The following is an 18,778-nucleotide window of genomic DNA, read 5'->3' on the forward strand; positions in this document are numbered from 1 at the left end:
TCACTTCAGAATTATGAGAATACCATCACTATTTTCCACTGTAGAAAAAGTGAAAGGGAAGTTTAACACAATTTTTTTTTTTTACCCATGCTTAAGAAAATCAAGACTATTAAAATTGAATACTGAAATCTACCACCTCTCCTGTAAGTCAGAAGTAACTTTTAAAAATTCTATAAAGAGCTGATTGCTCCTCTTTCCTACAGGCAACTTCATGTAGACTTCCCCTTTTTAAAACATTTTTTTGATGTCTGGCCCCATGTTGCTTGCCCATTCTGTGGAATGGACGCAGTTATCAAGATAAGCAGCAAACACACTGATCATGAAGAAAGTAAGTGCTAGAGGCACAGCTGAAGAAAATACGACCTTAAGGCAGAGGATGGTTAATGCTAGGAATGTGGATGCAGTCATCTTTTCTGGAAAATTTTTTGGAAAGCCTCAAAGGTTGATCCCAAACATTTTACAAAGTGCATGCCCAGTTTTGCACAGTGAAAACTTTTGAGGAGAATGGCACTTGGGTAAAGCTGGTTCTCTTTCAGTTAAACTCTGGGCTACTCCTTTTTAAAAGAACTGCCAGGATTATTTTGTGTTAAAACTGGATTTGGACCTAAACCCACCTGACTTTGTAAACAGCTGCTGATGTACAGTCTGGTATTAAATAACTAATCATGCATTTAAAAATCCCTCTTGTAACCCCCGTTTCCTCACCCCTGAAAAACAAATGGCCTAGATGATACCCTGTCTGCCACTGCTGACCATTCTGAAAGGGATCACAAGAGGTCCTGAATAAAGTGAGAGAAAAGTGTGGAACAAAATTTAAAAGACCAGGTTTCACTGAGCTGATAGACTTGTGGAACCCCTGAAACTGGCAGTCAGACACCTTTTAAGCCTAGACCTGAACTTACTTCCATAGCTCAGCTTTCAGCCAAAGGCAAGGCCTACAGTGTAAACAGTAAACCTCTTACAGCAATCAACCCCACATGATCAAAAGGGCACACAGCCCAGGAATACAGCTCAGAAGGCAGAAAGGGATGGGAAACAGGAGGAGGAAGTAGAAAGAGTGCTGTTAAAATGTGGAGACTGTAATCAGAGTCACAAAATGTATATGAATTGTTGAGCAGAAAACCAGTTTGCTCTGTAAATTACTATGAAAGTTTTTTTTATTAAAAAATAGGGACTACCTTTTTGCTCTCACCCAAAAAAACAGGGTCACAGCCTCTCTCAAACGTGGAGCCCAGCAGGACCTTGTCTGTAAATCTATGGGCCATTGACACCTCCAGTATGCTTTTCTCATTTGTCTCCACAGAGTAGCCAGAGTAAAAGAGAAACCTGATCATATTGCTCTGTTCACATGACTTCACAGACTTCCAAGCAGAATCCAAACTACCATTAGCACCAGGTCCTGCATATTAAGAGCCCATGCCGCAGCCTCTGCCCACACTGCAGGGCAGCTATCTTCAGGCCTTAAAGAAACCAACTTCTTCCCCTTGCACACTGCCTTGAAAGGCTGCTCCTCCCTAATTCTCAGCATCCAGGACACCACCTCAGAGAAGCCTTTCCTGATAACTTCATAGCCTCCTTTGGATCCCTCATAGGCACCCCCCAGTGTCACATTCCTTCACCTTCATGGCACTCAAGATATTATGTGTACCTGGTAGCCAATTTTGGTTTGATTTTTCCCTTAGGGTAGGAGTTCCATCATCTGAGGAACAATTCCTAGTTTGTTCGAGATCTAACTACCTCTGAAAGCATGGTGTCTGACACAAGATGCTCAGTAACATGTTGGCCGAATGAAAGGTGACTTCTTGCAGTCATCTAGAAGGATTGGCTCTTCTTCCCTGTTGGTTAGTTAATGTCTATCACTAGAAATACTGTCTAGGTTCATTTTTTAAACTCTTTTCTTTAAAATTAGTAAAGCTAGCCTTTTCAAAAGTAAACACACAAGAGGACTGATAACAGACACATATTGCCTTTCAGATTCCAGCCCTGTAAGAGTCATGCACACATGCAAGTACCTTTTACTGTGGAGAATAAAAAACAACTCTCATCTTGAAAGTTCTGAACCATCTGGAAAGATAAAGCAGATAATAATTAAAATTCAGTTGTGCTTTCTTAATTTATTAGAAAAAGATTCAAATTAATAAAGGGTAATGTATGAATGGCATGTGAGATAGTGAAAATGCAAACCCACTTCCCAGCCGGGCAGCATATACCTGCCCGTGATAGAGAGCTGCTCTATGGTCTGTGTGCCCACCCCCTCCCCGGAGAGCATTCCCTGTGGGTCATCACCCTCTAACAAAGTCATTTAGTAACCGTACTCTTCCATTACTACTTGTCATTAAACATTACAAAGGAAAACTGTAGTTCTCATCTTTTGTGTGCTTTAGTTAAGTAAAAGAACAAATCTCAATGCCTCTCAACATAAACAGGGCCAAAGCCTGGTAAAACCCCCAATGAGTGTCTCTATTCGAATGTGGGGTTGGGGGAACCAGTTTTCTTTGACTTATATTCCTCATATATCACTAGGATGCTTGTAACTCTTGGTTACAAACTCTTAACAATTTTGATCCTTAACTCTTAAAAAGGATTTTTGTGTGTTTAAAGTTCACAGGATTTTTCTATAGTTCTTAAAATATGTATCAGTACATAATTGGTGTCAATACCAGGGAAAAGCAGATGGACATTCTCTATTTACCTGATCACTAACAAGAATGTGAATACCAGTGGGACCCTGTCTGTAAACATGGTTAATTTGGTGCAAAGGAATATTAAACACCAACGCAAGTTTTCGAGCAACTTCTGAAGCAACCATTTCTTCCAAGTAGATTGCATGATAAACTGAAATAAAAAATAAGAACAGCACTTCAATTTGTTTACACCTGATCTATTAGATCATGTCTTTCAAAAAGAAGTAAAAAATGAAAGTAACATTTTCTCCTCTTATTATACTCAAATTCCCCAAATCTCCATCTGAAATATGAGAATAGACTGAGTATCTATGCTCACAGATAATTTAACAAACATTAACAGCAATCTCTGTAGTAAACGATTTGCAGTTTTTAATTTTCTTTAAATTCTCCTGCAATGAATATGGAATTTCATACATTCAAAGTTCAAAATCAGACAGATTGACTGTAAACTGGCATGGGGTTCTTCCTAGAAGGAACAGAACTAAAACAAGATTGTGACAATGATTGCAAAACTCTGGGAGGATTTTATGTCCGTTATCCCAGAAGAAAGCTATTTGCAAACATGGTGTATCTATCTTTCCAGCAACATATAAAAATAAACCTAAAAGAGACATAGCTGTTGATTCAGTCATCCCACTACTGAGAATTTATCCAAAGAAGTAAAAGTTATCATCTATACAGTTCCTCCAAAGAAATTTAAAAACAAATATAAAAGATATAGAAAGACTAACAATTGTATCCTTAAAAATTCAAAATGTGAATTTTGAATGAGCTAGAAACATTTCCAAGTAGAAAGCTCAAAATAGTTATACTTTCCTTACAAACTGTCAGTAGAACTCAAATCACAAGGTATTTTTAACACCTCTGCCCATTATCAGAGCAAGCAGCTGCCTTTTTGAGTTCTGCAAAATATCCTTCCCTGAAGAGTTCCAAGCATTTGCCCTCATCCTATTTATTTCAGAATGTAGCCACCTCACAAGTGAGTGTGAGATTACTTATCTCTGCCCCCATCCAGTGCTGTGTTACATGATTATTAAGGAACACCCTCAGGATGAGATGCTCCCCCACATAGAGTAGATGTCCAGTGACATCAAAGTAAGCCCCAGGCTTTCCACACACAAGGCTTACTTACTGTGCTGCCCTGGCTCAGGACACATGTAGTGATCTTCCACACACTTAGTGCTGTTACACAGATGCACTTTTGTACATATGTGCTATTTTAAGACTTCTGTGTTCCTCAATCAGTAAAATAGGGGGAAAGAACCACCTTCATACTTTGTCAAGCTGTCGATGTCAGATTCATCATTTCAGTTAATCTGATTTAAAAAAAAAAAACCAGGGCAAACCCTAAAATACTCAAGCAAGCCTTTCGCTTTTTCTGGCATAAAGGCCATGTTATATATGAGAGATGCATGTTGTGGCTGAAATCAGAGGAAGGCTGTAGTTCTCTTTTTCTCCTGAGATCTTATCCCTAGAACTGCTTCCTCACTGCTGTCAAGAAACTCCTGCAGCAACAACTGGGCAAGTCCTACCCAGACATCAGTCTTCAAAGCCCTGCTCAGCCTTTCCCATTTCTGCCTCACAGTCTCAAAAATGGAGTGACAGGGAGTTAAGACGCCCTCAATACCCACCATAAGATGTACCACTGCCATTCTCGCCTCCACTGCCTGCAGCCTGCTGTTGCTCCTGGCAGACGTAGATGGTTAAACGGGGCCTCACCGACCTGCAATCAGAAGATGCCATTCATGAGCCTAGAAGAGAAAGCAGTTTCATGGCAGGTACAAACAACGAACTACAGGAATTTAAGTTCTAATTCCTCATGAGAACTTTACAGTTATTTCATTATACAAAATAATTTACTAATTTAAAAAACCACACACCTCACACCACCTATCATAGGGTGGTCGAATCTGATGATCCAGACTCTAAACCACTGAAGTGGTCTGTCAGATGCTGGTAAATTTAAGTTTCAAGATTAAGTCAGTAATTTAAAATTAGTTAAGATTCAATTTTAATTGAACTGATACTATGTCTACAAATAGCAATGATAGTAAATGGATCTTAAAGCCAGCACAGTTTACGGTTCTATCATTTTAATCCACAATTAATAGTTCACATTTTTAATAACTGCGTAAGTAGCCACGTCCTTGAAAACTATAGATTCTGTATAGCTCACCTAAATGAGAAGTTCGTTTTCTTGGCAACAAACCCAGTCATCTTCAAGAAATTAGTACTGCCCATATGCATTTCTACCAGACTTACAGTCTACCGCTGACCTCATCAGTGCCTACATCGTATCTAGGCCTGCCCTGAACGTGTGCACAAAACAGTCTTCTTAGGAGCACAGTGCTTCCAGTGCTCAACAGCGCATGTAGGCACACGCCAACCATGTGTGCAAAGACATTCTGCCCAAATTCCCCACACGAAGAAAGGTACATTCTTATTTCAAGCAAAACAATTCCTTTTCAACACAGTATTTTACCTTGACTTCAGTGAATTATAGAGCCGAATTCCATCAGCTGTACCACAAATTTGTACTAAATCCTCCTTTGTCAGTTTTAGTAAGTCGGCACCTAGAAAACAGCAAAACAGGATTTTCTCAAAGAAATGAAAGACCTAGCAGAATTAGCGGTTTAAATAGGCCTCTGTATTTATACAAGTCAATCAAATGTCCTTCAAAACCATCTCAGGCATCCTGAATATACATATATACATGGACAACACAAGAACACACACACACACACACACACAGCCAAAGAGAATGTCCTACATCAGAAAGGAGCTTAGAGCAGAGGATCGTAGATGGAGTCAACAAGCAGGGCCTATATGACTGTGTTCCTAACATAAGATTTCAATGCCTATCTTATGTTATGGCTGTAAGGCTAAACACGATTGAGACCCCAGATAATTAAACTTGGATATTACCCCAACCAGTCAGTACTTTGTTTTATCTAAATGAATCAGAAGTTCAGAATTTCGGAGACTTGCACAAAGTCACACAACTATAGTTGGTAGAGCTAGGACTAGGAACTTTATACTCTAAAATGCAATTAAACATAATGCTAATCACACAGCCAGTTTGAATATGAAAGGATGGCAGAGAATTTACACATTATACTGTAAAGATTTTGTCCATGAGTGTAAATGACATGGTATTCTAAAATTTGCTTTAGAATAGAACAGAAAGGGGGCGGGGAGCGGAGGGAGAATGAGACTGACCAAAGACTGGTGTTTTTGAAGCTGAGGGTGCTTACGAGGGAAATCATCATACTCTTCCATGTTTTATGTTAATCTTTTGTTCTGTCCTCATATTTTTATGATGCAGTTTATTAGGAAAACTAAGATGCCCTCTGAGGTTAAGGCATGAGCGCCATATGATAAGTATCATCTTCATATGTAACAAGATAATGGGTTTCTCTTTCTGTTTTAAGGGCTCAAATATGAAAGCCTAATAACTTTGTAGTTTATAAAAGGAAGACAAGACCAGGCTCTTTATGGGAGAACCCCTGAGACTATGCCCCTTAAGATACCCTTCAGCCCTGGAACTGCACTCACCCTCATTGCTCAACTTTCAGCCAAATGATAGGTCTATAACGTGAACAGTTACAGCTGGGATGTATATACTCTTTAGACCAGTCAATCACATGAGATCAAGAGGGCAACATCTGCCCACGAATGAAACCCATAAGGCAGGAAGGGACAGGAAAGAAAGACAAATGGAAACAGTAAATACAGGGAGGAGGGAAGGGGGAAGAATGCTCTACATTGAGGGGACTGAAATCAGTGTTACAAAACAAGATATGTATGAAATGTTGACTGGAAAATCAATTTATTTTAACCCAAATCTCCAGTTTACAAAAATAACAAAATAAGAGAAGCACATCCCCCACGACACAAACACTGATGAAGTCAGGTTAGCAGAGAGAGGCTTTCTCTCACTTCTCTACCAGGGCTCACTACATGTATGCTGAAGATGTGGGTGCTACAGCCTAAACCCACACACACTGTGGATGGACACCTGTGAGCACAGCTCTTCCGGAAATAAGAGTGCCTGTGAGGATTGGAGCAAGAATCCTCCCTCACCTTTCCACTGTCAGTGTATCTCCAGGGATGTGACAAACCCAGAGGAAGTTTACAGGGTATGTGAAAAGGACAGGATCACTGAGATCACTGCGCACAGTGCAAACACCTCAGCACTGTCCTAGGCAGAGACAGACGTTCAACCTGTGATGACAACTAGAGTGAACCTGGAGTCACCCTCAATTCCAGCTGTTGGGCAGAATTTTCTGTGTGCTATGCAAAATCTGCCCTTCCTGTGAGGGTTCAAACACACATTCCCCCACTGAAATTTTACAGATTCTAGTTTTTCACAAATAAAAGGTTTTTACTTAGTCATGTAAAAAATTGTATCTGAGGCTTTCACTGTAATCCTGCACAAACATGGCAATAAATGGCTTGATGGTAGTTGGTTTGTTTTTTATGTTTTAACCTCATGGAGACAAACTCAGTGATAGGTACATAGGGCTTCTCTGTACTATCTTTGCAACTTCCTACAAAACTATAGTTAATATAATGGAAAAGAAAATAGCATAGAACCATGCACATACACACAGAAATGAGTAGATCTAAACCTGGTAGGATCTGCATTGTACCAAAATTTCCTAGCCTTGACAAGGTACTATAGAGATGCAAGGGATTATCACTGGGGAAACCTGGGTAATGGGTACACAGGACCTCCATTTTTGCGCAAGTTCTTGTCAATCTATATTTTGTGGTACAAAGAAAAAAAATTCTTAAGGTTAGGAAAAGCATAGAAACAAAGCAAAGAAAATGCATATTCACACAAACATACCTGAAAAATTGGAAAACAGTCTTGTATAGGAAGAAAATCGGTTTTTCAGCAGCCACTGCTGTGTTTCCTGGATTGTGGCTGAAGGCTGAAGTTGCTAGTAATAAAAAGAAAACAAAACATGAATATAAATAGAAGAAACTATTCAAACTGAAAAAAATAACCCTTGTCTCTGGAATATTATAAAAAGAACAGGCAAACAAAATATAGAGATCCTGTAGTTCTAAAGTGATATGAACACCTAAGAGCATGACCCTGAGTGCCAGGTGACCCAGTGAAAAGGACCTTGAGAGCAGCTGAGAGGTTAAGAAAAAAAATACTTACTTCACCAGAGACCTGTGAAACTCCATCTCCCTGATGATTTGGGGAAGAAGAATTGCTGGGAGAAGAGAAAAGAAAGAATGGTTTTCATCATTTGTTTTATTAAAAAATCAATACATTAAAGGCTAGTCAACTAGGTAAACTGAATGTAAGACATTGCTATGGGACAGACCAATGTGTCTGCAACAAAGCAATAATGACTGTGTGGTCAAGGTCAATATGGTGATGAGCTAAAGCACCGGAGAGACTCTATCTTACTCTGTGCATCCTTTCTCCATCAGTCCTAGTAAGAAATTCAAGTTTTGTAAAGCAAAAGAGCTCATCTAATTATCTCCAGGGGTGCCAAAACAATGAAAGAATACTCAATTTTAGTTGGGAAAAAAATACGAGAAATAATGGTTAAAAAAACTAACAGTGAACTACAAGACAATAAAAAGTTAAAAGTTAAAGCTTAAAAAAAAAAAGGGACAAGAGTAATAATGATCCTAAACTAAAATACAAAATAGTTATCCCTTTTAACTAATACATACAACATCCATGATTAAAGAGAGTGAAATTTCAGAGGAAAAAAAGACTAATCTGTACCACTATCCTTGTGTTTCTAAAGGGAGAATGAAAAACAACTCCACAGGCAATGTGGCCACCTTCTTGGCTACTGAGCTCTACCCCCTATCTTAGCTCCTGTGCCTCCACTGTTGTTGTTATGTGCCGTCAAGCCGGACCCGACTCATAGCAACCCCTCCATGAGTTTCCAAGGCAGTATCACTACGGAAGTAGATTGCCCTATCTTCCTTCTGAGGAGTGGCTGGTGGGTTTGAACCGCCAGCCTTCTGGTTAGCAGTCAAGTGCCTTATGTACTATGCTACCAGAGCTCCTTAGGTTTATTACCCATATGACTCTCATAAATGTTGTTTTTACCTCACAAAGAATATATATGCTGGCTCTATCTTCAGAATGCCTCCATTTTTACAACTACCACAGTTGTGACTGTGCAAGGCAGTGGGGGTAGGAGCAAAAAGGCTAGCAGGCAAAGGCAAGACAGTGATTCTCCTCTGACACTAAGGTACAGGGTGTCTCCCAGTGCTAGTACCAAAAAGAAGCTGCTATAAATGGAGAGAAAGGGAAATAATGGCCCATGAGTATCAATCAGCCTTGTCCACACAATTCCACAAACCAGATACCTGTCGGGGACACTGCAGGTGCTCTGTGGGGGGGAGGTGAAAGTGGGTGCTGCGGAAGGACTGTTATTCACATAGGCTGTGGGGGTATCGGGCCACGGAGAACACTAAGGACAGAAACAAAAAGAAATTAATGAACTGCTTTTAAAGTATGTGGAAGAAATATCTGTTATTCACTCTCTAGTCTGGCCAAATGCAAGATTATAAAAAGCAAGATACTCGACACTCATCAAGCAACCTCACAGAAACATCAAATTTACAGCTAGATACTGAATCATCTTATAAAAGACCTGAAGTGGTAACAGCAGCAAAAATTTATAAAGGCATTTTAAATGTATACTTTAATACAATTTGCTTTCAAAAACTTTCACCTCCCTCAGTACCGAAACCTTAGGTAAATCTCAGTTCCCCTATCAAGGTTTAAGAATAGCAGAGACAAGAAAGGATCGATAAGCAATGCCTGACAGACAGCGGCTCTGCCCTATCTATGTCCCCTTCTCAACAATCTGCCCTCTTCCCCCAAAGAGCAGCCTCACAGGCCAATGTTCACCATCATTTCCTTTCTGAAAGTAGTAATCTCCAAGATTAGAGAGGCCCAGGATAGAACTATGCCAACTGTGTAAGACACTGCTGCTACCTACCTATATTTGCTAGAAGGGGGTGCAGTGAACTGAAATATTTTCCATTTCAAGGCAAAATTCCAACCAACCATACAGCAAACGCACACTATTAGGAGAGCTGAAAGAGCCGAAGTCCAAACAAAAAGCATGCTGAGGAAGCCAAAGTGGTCTCAAGGAGCTATCTTTAAACCAAGGTATACAGGGACTCCATACACGCCACAAGCACTCTTCTAAAACTATTCTGCCTAAGTTCCCAGGATCCCTTTCATAATCACCCTTCTCCCATTTTACACAAGAAAAGCATGTCATCTCATTCAGACCCTCTCTCAGAAGCCAAGCAGAAGACCACCAAAAGATATTAGGATACTGAAAAAGTACATGACCCTAATGATGAGAAAACGTTTTCTATAAGTCAGATGGTTTTCAATTCTTTTGCTTTCAACGAAATTCAAGGAGGATCTAACTGAGCTGTCAGCTAGTATATAAATAATCTACTAGACCATTTAAAAAAAAAAAAACTGGGATTTTCGCAGATAACTGAAAAGGAGTTCAAAAATGTGATTAATACTACTGAAAGAACTTTTTCCCATCTACTTATTTATAAGAACGGGGGTTTTCACATCTACTCAGAAGAAACGAGGAACTGATGCTCTATGATGTCTCTTTCCAGTACATTTCCAGTAACATTTCAACTTTTATGTTTAATAATTATTCATCAATGTTTAATAATCATTATTCTATGATCTCCGTTCTTTTTGTAAATTGGTACTAATAAATGCTAAGTTTTAAATTTCTCAACTCAGTTAAGGGCCATATATGATCACAGAAATTTTAAAACTTAGATTTCAAGTTATGTTAAGTTGGTTGTAAAAGGGTGATCATCAGAGGGCTTTCAGGCATAAAAATATGTCCACATTAGAGGGTAAAATTCTTTGAGGGGAGTGAAATAGAAGAAACATGATGTCAAGAAGAAAGAGCATAGCAGAATTTAAGATTGTTAAGGAGCTCAAGCATGCACTTTTAAAATGAATGGTACCAAAACCCCACTGCTGTCAAGTTAATTCCAACTCACAGCAACCCAACAGGACAGAGTAGAACTGCCCCATGGCGTTTCCAAGGCTACCATCCTTACAGAAGCAGACTGCTCCATCTTGCCCTCTCAGAACAGCTGGTGCCTTCAAACCACTGGCCTTCTCGTTAGCAGCCAAATGCTTTAACCCCAGTGCCACAGAGCTCCTTGAATGAATGTGGGTGTCAAAGTGCTATGGTATTTAGATTTCATAGGATATATTTTAAAAAGTAATAGTTTTAAATGAAAATGTAAATACAAGTTTCAAGCCTCTTTTGTATGTGTTTAAATTAATAATCGAAACTTACAAATTTCAACCTAAAATTTTATGAGAAAGTATACCTTTCACAAAATTCTTTGGCATGTAGGGCAGTAAAGACTGTCAAGATCAAGTGTAAAGAAGATATCAGGGTAGAACTAAGGCTTTCTCAGGGTACAGGAGTTCAACCACCACACATCTGACATCTACCAGAAGTGCAGATACAAGGAAAATAAAATAGCAACCCTAGAACCATGACATTCTTTACAATTACCCAATCACGCATCCCCTCAGGAATGGGAGAAACAACTGCAGATTTATTGTTTCAACTACTATCAAGTGACTATAAAGGAAAATAAAAAAAATTTAATCTGGCTGGACAGCTTTGCCAAATGTATTGCATCGCATAGCAATGTCATTATAAATGACATTTATAGAACAGTGCCCCTTCTTTTTTAAACTAGGGCCCTTGCAAGCACTGATCTACAGGTGGATGGATGGGTGGACAGGCTGATGATCAGGTATGTCTAGGCAGGGAGTAGTGTGGCCATGACCACATACAGGGTTAGCAGACAATGTTTCTACATGTGTTTTTGTATGTACCAAAAGAATGCCTGGAGGTATAGTAGCGCCAACAAGGGGCAGGGTTGTGGTAGCTTCTTGGCCACAGCCAGCTACCCATAGGGAGCGAGTGATTAGACCTCTGGGTTCAGGACCATGGTCACAGGAATCAAGCTCAATTGGCATAACACACTACACAAGAACACTGTTCTACATCCAACTTTGGTGAGTAGCGACTAGAATCTTAAAAGTCTGTAAGCAGCCATTTAGATCCAATGATGGGTATCTCCTCCTTTAGCAAAGCATGTAGAAAATCAAACATGCATGGAAACAATTAGTCCAAGGCACTGGTAGACCATGTGATCCTCAACCTATATGACCATGAGACCAGAAGAACTAGATGGTGCCTAGCTACTACTGTCAACCACTCGGTGGGGAATCATTGTAGGAGATCCTGGATAAAGTGGGTGAACAATGCAGAATGTAATTCAAAATCATTTAAAAAAAAAAAAAACTAGGTTTGCTGGTCTGACAGAGCCTGGTGAGACCCCAGAAGACTATAGCCTCTAGTCACCCTTCAGGTCTGGAACTGAACTCAGTCCTGTGGCTTCCAGCCAAATAACAGACAGGCATATGGGGTGAACAATTACATCAGGAAGATACACTCCTTGGGGTGATCAATCATAGGAGAACAGAATGGCAGCATGTGCACAGGGAGACAGCTCAGGGTATGGAAGTGCATGGGAGGGAAGGACACAGGAAGAGGTAACTATGGGGAGGAAGTGGGAGGGAAGCTGTTTGCATTGTGGGAAATTGCAGTCAATGTCATGAGACAAAATGTGTATGAACTGCTGTATAGAAAATGAATTTGCTCTGTAAACTTTCAGCCAAATCACAATAAAAATTTAAAAAAAAAACAAAAAACACCACCACCTAGGGCCTTTGGTTTTCTTTCCCTTTTACAAAGTACTACCCTCTCAGCTTACAGAGTTTGAGGAACTCAAGACCCAATGACCCATCTGGCAAATTCAGTCACTTATGGATGTGATACAAAGAGGTCTGGTGGCTCAGTGGTTAAAGAACTCAGCTGCTATCTGAAAGGCTGGAAGTTTGAATCCACCAGCTGCTCTGTGGGAGAAAGATATGGCAGCCTTCCTTGGAAACCGTATGGAATAGTTCTCCTCTGTCCTATGGGGTTGCTATGAGTTGCAATCGACTCGAAGGCAGCAGGGATGGATGGATGTTGATACATACACAGTAATCTCTACTACCAAGATTTTCCTTCTATGCCATCCTACCCAGATATAAAATATTGCAATGAAGAATAACACCCACATTTAAATAATGTTACCTTTTAATACTAAAAATATCAAATCTCCTTCAATTTGCTTTGGTAATTACTGCCAGCTGTTTAACTGAGGAAATGAAGCCATTAAAAAACTTCCAAGTATGGCAGAGTAAGGTATAGAAAGTTTACACCAAGGCCGTGAACATGCCCATTTCACTTACACATTTAGCGTCTTTGAGCTTCAGAGTACAGTAAATAGTTTTGACATCTAAAACTTGCCTAACAAATATGACTCAGGTCACTGAACACTGAAAACCTAGTAGTGTCCAATGAGAAATGATCCCACTGAGAGGCTTCTACTTTTAGAAATAATGGATTCTGCATTCCCAACTGGTCAGGTTGAATCAAACATCGAAATATGCCTGTGTCCTATTTTACAGATATCTTTTGCAATCTCAACTCAAGGGTAAAGGCATACCAGGAAATTTTCACAGTGTTTCCTTTATCTTTTCTTTAAAAGTATGCAATGGTGCAATGCCTTGTGCCCCTAAAAACAATCCATAATTCATAAAATTTCTAGCAATACCTGACTTGGACTCCAATAGGCAATGCTGACCCATCTTCGGCTGTGGCAGTTGGCAGCCCTGATTTGAGTCAATAAAACACAGTTCAGGAGCAGAGATCAACAGACACAGTAAGGGTTTTGGTGTGCATCATCTCCTGGGAGCCAAGAGTAGTGACTCTCATCAATGTGGGGTCATTTCGCACAGCATCTTTTAGACTTTAACTGAAAGTCTTTTAAGTCTGTGTTCCCTTTCTACTGAAAGCCAGTTGGACTATCCATGAACTGTAAGATGTGTCAGCCTTCCTTTGAAGGGATATACTAAATATATGAAGTGCTGTGGGCTTTTTTTTTTTAAGGGATTAATTCTTCCTTTTTTAAAAACAGGTTTCCAAGATGAACTCTAGATACCTGTAGGAACATCTTAACCAAACTAAAGACACCCAAGGGCAGCAAGCAACACTAGGAAGATGTGAAATCCCAGGCCAGGGAACTGCTGAAGTTTTGCGTATTTTAGCCCCAAGTTAGGAAGCGTTGAAACTTACCAACAACAACTCTGCCATCTTCAGGTCAGTGTTGGGCTGTAACTGATTTATTTATGAATTGCTAGAACTCATTTTTAAAAACGGGTTAAATGGCTTATAAAAGCAGGGAAAAAGTATATTTGGAGTTACTGAGACCTCCGCAAAAAGGTCTACTAAGAGTCATATATAAGCCTTTCTCTAGAAAATCAGACAGTGCAGACATGTAATACTGGGGAAAGATGCAGTTGTTCCATACAGCCTTTCATTTGAACTGAAAAGGCCCAATAAAAGAAAATGCAACATGTGTACTCTCCTTGGCACGCAGATGAGAACATTTCCAATTTTAACTGCATTTAAAACATTTTCACTCATTGCTTAGGTTGGGAATGAGGCAGTTGTAGTAGTGACCTTCAGTCTACAGATAATCACAGAAATAGGTATTAGAGTGAAAAGTCCATTTTTTTTGCATCTTGATATGCAAAAACTACAATGCTGAATAGTGTTGTCATTAATACACAGGGTGACAGTTAAAAATAAGTTCTTCTAATGCACCATGTTTACACTGAGCATATATAGCTGCTCTAAATTAGCATAACAGGATAATCCTCTGTGGATTGTTAGATGAAAAGAATTATGCCATAAAATAAAGATTTTCTATACTTTTCCTAAACAGCTCAGTCAACCAAAAGCCCCCAGACTGCATGTTGGGGACAATCAGGTCTAAGCATAGCACAATGTACTACTTTTGCTTGAAGCATGAAAGTCACAATGCAGATGCCAAGAAGAAACACTAATGCAGTTAAAGAGTTTTCTCAACCAGTGCTGCCCAGCAGGCTTTTAAAAGCACAAACACACATTCTTATACTACATGCAGGGGCAATATGACACACAGTGTTGTATTGTTAATGTCAAGCTTGCTACCATCAACTCTCTAAATAGAAACACAATTTTCTTAATCAGTTATACACACTGAAAAAGCAAACCTTTTTAAATTATACAAAAATGGTAATTATTTTACTAAAGAAACTATTTTCAATGAATTTCAGTGCTCTTGAAGAAAAGGGGGAGGTATGAAGGAGAAAGAGGGTGGGCAGGAGGCAAGGAGACAGGGAGAGAACACATTATCTGTGAGTGTTGTTTCTTTTCCCTCTAAAACCACCCAATATGGTCAACATTGTTTTTGCTTTGTTTTAAAGTGTTAGATTTAGGAAATTTTCCTCAGTGAGGAACAAATAGAAAGCAGTAAGTCTAAACGAAAGCAAATTAAATCAAGACAAGGACATCAGAAACAATTTTGGCTTTACGTTTCAGTGGAAGTCGGTCCTATATCTAACACTGCACAAGGTTTCTTGCACAATGAAAAGAGAAGCAGAAGTCCCTTACACTGCCTCGCTTTGCCAGAGAATCACCGTAGTCTGCTGGCAAAGTCCGCTTGCTGGACTTTTTCTGCTCATGTTCAACTGCATCTTCAATTATAGGCTCAAGCCTCATCTGGACAAACACCAAAGATTGGGATCAATGTCTTTTCATTATACAAAGAAAGATCTAATCCCTGCTTCATGTCTCTGCAGTCCAATCACACATATATGTATGACTAGCAGGAGCCAAAGGGAAAGAAACTGCAAAACCCCAGCAGTGACAAAACATGGATATTCTAGGTCCCAACTTAATCTCTTGACAACTTCAAAGTTTTTAAGGTCTGTTTCTGAGACCTGCTTTGGGATTTCAACATCTTCATTCAAGATCCCACCCAGGAGACCAATCTATTAAAACCCCCAAATTTATATTAAGTATTTTCCCACAAATTTGGCAAAGAACATCATGTCAATCTACCACCCAATCTTCCCCTAACCCTTTGTAGTGACACTCATCCTTTGGGACACTTCTAATATGCAAACATCTGCTTCTCTTCCGAAACCAGAATGCCACTCCACAGTACCTCTGTGAGGATTGTGGTATCGTAGGATGGCTGATACTTTTCTTTTTCATGGGCAGTTCTCTTCTCCATCTTCTCTCGGTCTGTTTTTTGTTTCCTGTCTGCTCCTTTTGGCTTAGAACAAAATAGATGATTTCATCAATTGGCTGAAAATAGCTAATAGATTCACAAGTTAAACAAGGTCTTAATTACTGAAACATGGTTTCTATCTCTTACCTTAAACACTTTGATTTGGCAGCTAGCTGAGTGCAGATGATCTGTGTATTCCCCGTTTTCGTTCTGCTTAAAGGTGTCAACCTGGATCCTAAAAGGCACCCCCTTTTCCCCTCCATGCTTCCGTGGAGTAAATTCTGTACTAATGCAGTGCACCTGGAAACAATTCATAATGAAATGGATTCAAAGTAGTTTCCACTGATTACCTTCTACTTTGTCCCTTCTTGAATGCCCTGCCACCATTATAAATTTAAGCTCCATTATGATGAACTCCCAAATATTGGGCAAATCTCTCTCATTAATTTCTCTGAATCACTGTTAATTCATGGTTTTCCTTTCAAACCCTATGTGCAAATCCAAATGAGTCTTTCTGGACTCTTGGGGATAAGCTCCATGCCCTTGCAGGGCCTCTCCTCCAACACAAGATTTGCTTCAATCAGGACTGTAACAGTCCACTGGCTCCCTACATACATCTCCCACTCCCACCCTGGACTGTATGTTGCTTTCAGATTCTGAGTCCTAAATCCTTAAGGTGTCACTACCATTCTGAACAGGCTCCCAGTCGTCTCAATCAGTTCAAACTAAATGTACCTATCATTCTAGAACTACTGTTGTTTGCCCTCCAATGACATTACCCTGGCTCCAGCCAGCCAATCATCTCAGTGTTCTTCCTATATACACTAACTTGTGATGCTTTGCTTGAGGAACTTCTGCAGTCCAGAAAACCGTCATCCTACCTGTGCCCATCTAAACGCTCTGTTAACCTTTCAACGTTCACTCAAAATCCTATGTGCAAAACTCATCTTCCACCACATCTGCCACTGGCTTCTCACCAGTATCACCAAAGATAACAGCCTCTGGCTAAATTTCGGACTGCTGCACATCTACTGATTCCATGTTAACAGTGATCTCTGCAATATGACTCTGTCCAACTGAGATTTAAGGCCAGGTCTTACGTGCTTTAATTCATTACACAACTTGTTGTCCTGTTAAACAGTATCTCAAACTAAGATAAAACATGTCTTATGATTATTACTTGAGGGACTAATATCTGATACACAACAAAAATATAAAACACTAAAAATGCTTTTATAGGAGCTCTGGTAGCATAGTGCCTAAGGTACTTGACTACTAACCAGAAAGCTGGCGGTTCAAACCCACCAGCCACTCCTCAGAAGGAAGATGGGGCAATCTACTTCCGTAGTGATACTGCCTCAGAAACCCAAGGAGGGGTTGCTATGAGTCAGGTCCGACTCCACGGCACATTAACAACAACAACAACAAAAATGTTTTACAGTTCAAGCAAACCCTAGTCTACTAGGCTGTGGGCAATTAAAGATTTTCCTTTTCTGTAGAAAGATTACCAACTCAATCATGCCACCACTTACACATCTGAACATACAGAGTATCAGAATGACTGTTCTTTTTTCTTTAAAGGTATAATGGTATGACAGTTGTATTTATAAAACGCTCATCTCTCAAAAGGTATAAACTTGAGTATTTATAAATGAAATGATGTATCTAGAATTTACTTAAAAGTATTCTAAAAACAATTTTTAAAATGCCAAACTGCTGCCTTCATCAACTTTTGAGGCCAGGTAAAGGGTACACACAGGGTTCATTATTATTATTCTCTTACTTTTACTGGGTCTGAAAATTTCAGTACTAAAATTCTTCTCAAATAACGTTACAGAATTTTAAAACCTCAAGTTTTCAGCCATATCCTTTTTTAAATCATAGCTTTAGTTCACAAAAAGTATATCGCATGAAAAGTGGAAATTTTGGTAATTGTTACTACTAGTGGTAAATATATTTGAATAATGATTTACAAATCACCGAATTCTCCAAATGTTAGTTTATAATATCACTGATTTAGTAGATTAAACCCAGTTTTACTATGTATACTAAAAAAAAGAAGACATTACAAAATAGTTTATAAATAAGCCTTAAAGGAAATTACACCTACTCTTCACTTACTGATTTACTACCTCATTATCCAACATTTTGCATTTACAACAACAGCAAAAAATCTACTATCCGACTATTTTGTGCATTAACAGTGTATGTCTGTCTGGCAATAACGAATGACAAAGTGTGAGGTGAGAGTAACGTTGGCTGTGATGGTGAAGGTTATGTGTCATCTTGGCTGGGCCATGATTCTCAGCGGTTTGGCAGTTACGTAATGATGTATTTTGGCAATATATTAATGATGTGGTCATTCTCCATTTTGCACATTATTGGTTTCTGCATTACAATCTGGTCTTTGGAATAGAATTTAACCATGTCAGTTAAGAGAGAAATAGTGGTATATCGTACATCAAGAATTCAATCTCATCCATGGTCATCTCTGTAACTAGAAAATCCAAACCTGAATGAAAGCAGAAGTGCGTTTTGCAGGGTCCCACAGAAATTCAACCGCATTTAACTGGCTTGGATTTGTCCTTGTGTCAATTATTCCCACAGACATTGGGATATCTATATTTAAAGAAAAAAAAGTTACATGAAAAATTCACCCTCACTGAATAAACTTAAAACTTACTATACTATGATCTCATAAAATTATAATGCTCCCATGCTGAACTTGTTCCATTGATGTTTCTCATGGTCAACCTCTTTAACATCATAATGCATCTATTAAGTATGACAGTTTCGCCTATCATGGTTCATATTTCCTTTTCTCAGGCATATGACAGATGATGCCAATTGAGAAT

The 18,778-nt window shown here is 39.2% G+C and overlaps 1 protein-coding gene across 1 annotated transcript in view; it reads right to left on the reverse strand.

The window, feature by feature from the left end:
• Positions 1-18,778, reverse strand: part of UBP1 (upstream binding protein 1) — a 61,857-nt gene continuing 43,079 nt past the window's right edge. The window contains exons 5-16 of the mRNA XM_007948649.1: positions 18,436-18,542; positions 16,071-16,223; positions 15,858-15,968; positions 15,302-15,409; positions 9,039-9,142; positions 7,861-7,915; positions 7,540-7,633; positions 5,170-5,260; positions 4,319-4,410; positions 2,693-2,835; positions 2,013-2,064; positions 1-38 (exon numbers count right to left, since the gene is read on the reverse strand). Of these exons, the coding sequence (XP_007946840.1) occupies positions 1-38; positions 2,013-2,064; positions 2,693-2,835; positions 4,319-4,410; positions 5,170-5,260; positions 7,540-7,633; positions 7,861-7,915; positions 9,039-9,142; positions 15,302-15,409; positions 15,858-15,968; positions 16,071-16,223; positions 18,436-18,542 (1,148 nt within the window). The remainder of the gene's footprint in view (positions 39-2,012; positions 2,065-2,692; positions 2,836-4,318; positions 4,411-5,169; positions 5,261-7,539; positions 7,634-7,860; positions 7,916-9,038; positions 9,143-15,301; positions 15,410-15,857; positions 15,969-16,070; positions 16,224-18,435; positions 18,543-18,778) is intronic.

The sequence above is a fragment of the Orycteropus afer genome, unplaced genomic scaffold (genome assembly GCF_000298275.1).
Source record: "Orycteropus afer afer isolate SDZICR_OR568_19922 unplaced genomic scaffold, OryAfe1.0 scaffold00218, whole genome shotgun sequence".
Taxonomy (NCBI): Eukaryota; Metazoa; Chordata; class Mammalia; order Tubulidentata; family Orycteropodidae; genus Orycteropus; species Orycteropus afer.